The sequence below is a fragment of the Epinephelus moara genome, unplaced genomic scaffold, assembly GCF_006386435.1.
Source record: "Epinephelus moara isolate mb unplaced genomic scaffold, YSFRI_EMoa_1.0 scaffold3912, whole genome shotgun sequence".
In the NCBI taxonomy this organism is placed as follows: domain Eukaryota; kingdom Metazoa; phylum Chordata; class Actinopteri; order Perciformes; family Serranidae; genus Epinephelus; species Epinephelus moara.
Window position 1 is genome coordinate 1 of NW_026081663.1, and position 6,829 is coordinate 6,829.

At 40.1% G+C, this 6,829-nt stretch overlaps 1 protein-coding gene across 1 annotated transcript; it reads right to left on the bottom strand.

Annotated features, from left to right (window-relative positions):
• Positions 1-4: 4 nt before the first annotated feature.
• nepro (nucleolus and neural progenitor protein) lies at positions 5-2,853 on the bottom strand (the record flags this gene model as incomplete). The annotated part of the gene is made up of 6 exons (XM_050039907.1): positions 2,763-2,853; positions 2,280-2,434; positions 2,059-2,147; positions 1,752-1,880; positions 405-473; positions 5-248 (listed from the first exon to the last, which is right to left on the bottom strand). Coding segments are annotated over exons 1-6 (771 nt in total), but the record flags the coding sequence as incomplete, so codon positions are not given.
• Between the last annotated feature and the right edge of the window lie 3,976 nt (positions 2,854-6,829).

Sequence of the window (6,829 nt, forward strand, 5' to 3'; positions counted from 1 at the left end):
CCTTCACAGGAAGTTTCTTCCTCTTCTCCTGCTGTTGCTTCTCCTTGTGGTCTTTGGCATGGGGACCGTGTGCGGTTTTTTTGGGCAGTATATATGCATCAGAAGGACTCAGGAACTGAGCCATATCTGCTGGCAGGGAGAAGTCTGTGAGGAAGGGCATGGGATGGGCGTTGGCTACTTCTCTAAGGAGCTCCAGGAGCTGCTGATACAGAGTGGACAGGCTGACCAGGATAGCACGGGCAATCACCCTGATGGAACACAGAGGCAGGTAGATTTAGCTTCGTGGAAATTATTTCTAAATAAACACACATCAAAGCATTTCAAATACAGATTTTTTTTCTAAATCTTGCTGCAATGACACAGACATGCAAAGCTGCCTTATAACAATGAGAAGAAGCTCTCACCAGAGACGACTGAGTATCCTGGTTATCAAAAAGGCAAAAAACTCCAATTTCATATGCTGCCTGGAAAGTCTGATGCAAATATCTCTTAAGGGCAAACCCACAAGGTGAATTCAAGTAAACAAAGACTGTTTCAAAACAAATATCAGGGTCCTTGGAAATTTCTGTCAGAATAGGCTCCATTAGGGCTGGGCGACAAAACGATAGCGATATCTATTGCGATAGACATGTGATCGATATCAATAGAAAATACGTTCGATAAAACGCCTAATAAAACAGGAAGAAAATCACCGTCCTGAACTGCAAGGCATTCTGGGGGATGCAGTTCTATCGAGGGCTTCAGCCTCTCCCGGCGCTCCCAGCCCAGCTAAGCCAGTTTGGTTGCATGAACAAACTCACTCACGTACGTAACGTTCCAATAACCTGTTGAGTGAGACGCACACTAGCAGTTTCATGTTTGGTTGCGCCTTCGTGCCTCGTGTCTGCAACTCATAACAAAACAGTGAAAGGAGAAAATAGGCTCGTTTGAGATGAACTGCGCCTTGCCTGAAAAGTAGACGAGAGCAGGCAGCCACAGCGGGGGGCGGTGACAAAAAGCTGCGGTGAAGTCGGACAGTTTCCCGACAGTTTCCAGTAGCCTTCAGTCCGTAGGCTACAGGGAGTCTCAGACACACTTACATGCTGTCTGGAATGATGTCACTTCATTAAAAAAGGGATCAGACCCGTATGTCAGTTTGTTTTCAGTTGTTTTAATTATGATAGATTCATTTATTATTAATCTTTACAGGTGATCTGTAGTTTATGTTCATGGTTTAACCTGAATTCTCCTGTAAATCAGCATCATATCAGTTTGACCTGTCCCCTCAACTACACAGGCTAAATAAACAGTGTTTGACTATAAGGTTAATATTTTCAGAGGAAAAAAATACAAGACAACAGCTTTCATTAAGGCTCAGTCAGATACAGCCAGGGCTTCACGTCTGTACACGTTATTTTAAGTGTTAATATACAGTAGACTCTGTCTAGGAAAGGTCAGTTCGCCAGTTTGGCAGTACTTCGGATTTTATAATTAACCAGTATATTTATTTATTTGACTGTTTTTCATGGTTATGTTGACCTCTTTTTCCCCTGTGTTCGTTTGTTCATTACTGAGGAAAGGTTACATTTAAAATAAAAGTGTTTAAATTTAACATTTTTTTCTTCTGGTCCTTATTTCAAATAGGTTTTAAAAAATTCAATAATTATCGATATCGACTGATATGAAACACTTATATCGTGATACATTTTTCAGCCATATCGCCCAGCCCTACGCTCCATGTTTCTGAACACTGCCACCTCTGAAAAGGATACGAAAACGCTCTGCTGCAGCATCTTAATGTGCAGCTCATCACCTGGGCGCCTCCCAGCATTTTGAGACAGAGCCACTCCAGCATTGGTTGACTGGGGATGTCACACTCACCAGCCTCCATGCTCAGTTTTCTAAACAAACACAGACACAGACACACAGACACAGACACACACACACACACACACACACATCATTACAGTGACTACACAGATAATTCAACCACATTTCACTGAATGTATCACTGCTGTAATGTGTGCATACAAGAATGTGACAGCACATCACACTGAACCGATAAAGCTTTCTATCTACCTTTGAACTGTGTTGGGACACTTCTCTGTCAGCTCCTGGAGAGCAGCATCAAGCTTCATGTGCTTCAGCCTGTAAATGCGTTGTTTAACCTGTGAGGGATAACCCAAAATATGTAACATGCAAATGACACATAGACATCAGTAAGTTAAATCTGTAGTTTTATTAGAAAACAGTCACACATCCTTTAGAGGCCAGATGCAGACGCTACCCTCAGTCCTCACCTGCTTTAAGGCGTTGAACGTCTTGTTGAATCTGAAGCTGGTATTCGGGAAGTACAACAGCGCGTAGAGAGTTTGTATCTCCTTTTCAAGAATCTCACTCCCAATAAGCTTACGGACCTCCTCATTTTTAGCCAACAGAGCTTTAACACTTAATTCTGCACAACAGCAACAACACTTAAACATGACAGTTTATGCAATGATAATCATAAAGTACACCATCAATACTGCTGAGTTCAGATCCATGCCCTCCCACGTGGGTTACAGGCAGCATATACAGTCAGGTCCATAAATATTTGGACAATGATACAGTTGTCGTCATTTTGGCTCTGTACACCACCANCAGAGCCAAAATGACGACAACTGTATCATTGTCCAAATATTTATGGACCTGACTGTATAGTGTATTTAGCGCAGTTGTGCCCCAGACATCACGTTACAAAGTCAACATATGTATCTAATTAGCATCCGACCCATGAAACGTACCTGTAGATGAACTGAAAGGTATTGAGACAACAGACACGGCACTGGGAAACGCAATGTTAACCTTTTTCCATGGCTTTGGAGCCATGCTGCCCTGCGAAAAAAAAAATATGCGGAAGTCAGTCAGCCAATTGTATGCGACTAAAGGTAAACGTCAGAGTTCATCTTAAGGCACAGTACACTCAGTGAAGTTGTTATCTCACAGTATAGATGGTGGGCCGAACGAGTTTTTCGTGTTGTTGATCGATCTCCATCGATAGAGTACACAGTTTTTTGTGTGTGATATTAAACAATTCTATAGAGTCCGGGAAAATTTGTTGGCAGCTCTGGTTTGATCATATATTTTCACAAACTTGTATTTTAATTGTCACTCTGCTCAGGCAACTTGCGGGATAACTCTAGCTGATGAACCAGTCAGATTGTAGTTTAGAGAATATCAACCAATCCCACTGAGCAAGCCGACGTTGTGACAATGGGTACGTCCCAAGTCCCTTAAAATTACTGCTAACCACCTTATCTAGCCACCTTATCTAACTGTTTAGTCCCTCCCACTTAGGAAAACATTTAAGGAGTCAGGAGTTAGGAGTCAGGAGCGAGGATTGCTGATTTGAGACATAAGACGGCCTTACTCTGAAGTATCATGTAAAGCGACGTCCTTTTTCTGATGACGGCGGCACCTACAGGCGGCACAGCTGGATCTGCTGCATAACGGAGCCAGCATTTGGCGTACATCCCAAGTCACAATTTATCCGCTGATAAAAGCCGTAACCCCCGACCCTTGCCGTCATGACTTTGGTCACACACCTTTGCATGTATTACCATTGTTATTGAGTCATTTGCCGAAGTTTGTGGCAATTAAAGAACGGTCTGTAGCCCTGCTATTCCACTGTCACTGTGATGAGCATCATTATCATTATTATTATTATCACCATTATTATCACTATTAACTCCACTCGCCATCATTCAACAAGTCAGCTGCTGAGTGAATAAGACATCAGACCTGTCAGTCTACCTCAGTCAATCAATTTTATTTATAAAGCCCAATATCACAAATCACAGTTTGCCTCACAGGGCTTTACAGCATACGACATCCCTCTGTCCTTAGGACCCTCACAACAGACAAGGAAAAACTCCGCAAAAAAAACCTTTAACAGGGAAAAACGGTAGAAACCTCAGGAAGAGGAAGTGAGGAGGGATCCCTCTTCCAGGACCGACAGACGTGCAATAGATGTCGTACAGAACAGATCAACATAATAAATTAACAGTAATACGTATGACACAATGAGACAGAGAGAGAGAGAGAGAGCCAGAGAGAGAGAGAGAGAGAGAGAGAGAGAGAGAGAGAGAGAGAGATGCAGGACAGACAGTAATGACAGTAGCTTACAACAACATGAAAGTAATAATATTAATTAATATTAATAGGCTAATTAATAGCTTACAACAACATGAAAGTAATAATATTAATTAATATTAATAGGCTAATTAATATTACTTACAAGCTATTAAACATTCCACTTGCAGGACAATTAATGATGGGCAAATGTGTGTGTGTGTGTGTGTGTGTGTGTGTGTGCGTGCGTGCGTGCGTAGTGTTATATCAACATGTATGGTTCTGGACAGGAGCAGCTGCACATTTAACAGCCACACATCACCGACAGTCCGCTGAACAACGCAACAGGTTGTGAATGAAATAAACTTAAAAACAACATGACAGTCTTGCAGGAAATACCATCGTTACTCTTTGTAGTCACGTAGACATGTGAATGACAGCGTTTCATTGCAAAGAATGCATGTAACGGGTACACTTGCGCTGTTTCTCCACTATCTCATTCAAATGAGCCAGATGTAGGGGGCGGGTATTTATACGTCAGAGCCTCAAGCTGAAAAAGACTTCCTGTTAGGAACCTCTTGTGTTACCTTACTCATCGCAACAGATCCCTCCTAACTCCTAACGCTAACTCCTTACTGACAGGAATAAGAGACATGACGGCCTTAAAGATGGTGGACCTCGAACGACTTCCGGTTCAAGTCAGGAGTTAGGAGTTAGCAGTATAAAATAAGAGACTTGGGACTTACCCAACGTCTTTTAGACGTCATGGTCCGACGTAGAAATGACGTTTCTATCGGGTGCAGAATGAAAGTTTTTTTGGACACACATATATATATATATATATATACACATATACACACACATATATATACACATATTTATATATATATGTATATACACACACACATATATATATACACATATATATACATATATATATGTATAGATATGAAAATGTTTTTTACTACTTTTAAGGGATCACAGCAGTCAGTGTAATAAGAATAAGAAGAACTTTATTAATCCCCAAAGGAAATTTCAAAGAAGTCTATAAGATCATCTGTTTAGCAAAGAATTATGAAGTCTGATGGCTATACTATGTTTTGTATTGGGTATATTGTGTTTATACAGTATGTTTATACAGCATATACAGTATATATGTATATACTGTGTGTATATATATATATATATATATATATATATTATAGTTCTTATTCTTCTTATTCTTATTACACTGACTGCTGTGATCCCTCAAAAGTAGTAAAAAACATTTTCAATATTTACATAAACACTGAAATTAATTTTGGTATTGATATTATAACTATGAAAATGGGACTGTGGTCAAGATAATTTGAAAAAAGATACAGAAGGATGAGCAGCAGGGGATATTTGCAGCACAGCTGGTGGAAAAGTGAATATGTGCACAAAGGTGTGCTATACAAAATATGCTATACTATGTTTTGTATTGTGTATATTGTGTTTATACAGTATATATATACTGTGTGTGTATATATATATATAAATATATATCCCACTCTGGGGTTGAGGTGAATAAAAGAACTGTGTTGTGACCTAAATAACATGCTGTTGCTATCTGCAGAACGTATTAAAACATGAAATCCCGCATTTTTAATGTACGAAAGCATCCTGTATCATAACTACATGTGTGCCGTTTGTAACAAACCAAACCGCGTGAAAATCATTTGAAAATTCAGTGAGTTATTCTGTTTTACTAATGCATACAGCTCCTTCCTCAATAGATGTGAATGCACTGTGGAGGCGAAGCGAGACCCATCCAAGATGGCGGCCGGTGTTATGTCCCTACTGGTTTCCAATTTAACTGGTTTCCTTACCGAACAGCTGCAGATGTGCTTTGCCTCGGTCAGCAGATTTGACACAAATTCACAAACATACACAACATATTACTGGCGATTTTAAAGTCGCAGCCCACATCTACCACAGCGAATATGATTCTGTAAGTGAGCACTACGTACCAGCGACAGGTAACATTTTGATTTGGGCTGACCTGAGACAACTGGTTACCCTCGGCTTGCCTTGAAAATAAGCAAACATATTTATCAATGTTTCTTGTTCTTTTTCCACGAGTCTACAAACATATTCAGTGCCACATTACAGTCTGCACAACACTGCACACTATGACAAAGCCTGTCATGTTTAAAAAGTGACGATCTAACTCGCTCACTGCGTACCTGTAGAGACAGCGATAACAGCATGACGTCACCTCTCTCGGACCATGGCGACATTTCTTTTAGTGTGCGTCCCATAAATGTGAGTTTGTTCTTCGAGCTCATATGTCTCCATCAGAGCTAGCTGCCAGGTTGTCATAGAGTGTAATACTATTATTATTGTGTCATGGTAGTTAACGCTTGTACAATTCCGTTGGGTTTTTTTTTAAATTTCGGCCGATTTTTTTTTTTTTTTAACTCGGTCACGGAAGTCATTTAAAATGCAGCGAAGCATAATACTTTAATTAAAACATAGACTACTGATGTAACACTCAAATTAGATTTTAAAAAGTGCAAGTACACAAAAAACTACTCAGTTACAGTGACGTGAGTAAATGTCCTTGCTTTTCACATCTGTAATGATCCAGTGGCTATAAGTGCTTGGTTTTTATTATTATTTAGCGTATTTTGAGAGCATTTTCCGAGTTAGATCGTCACTTTTTAAACATGACAGGCTTTGTCATAGTGTGCAGTGTTGTGCAGACTGTAATGTGGCA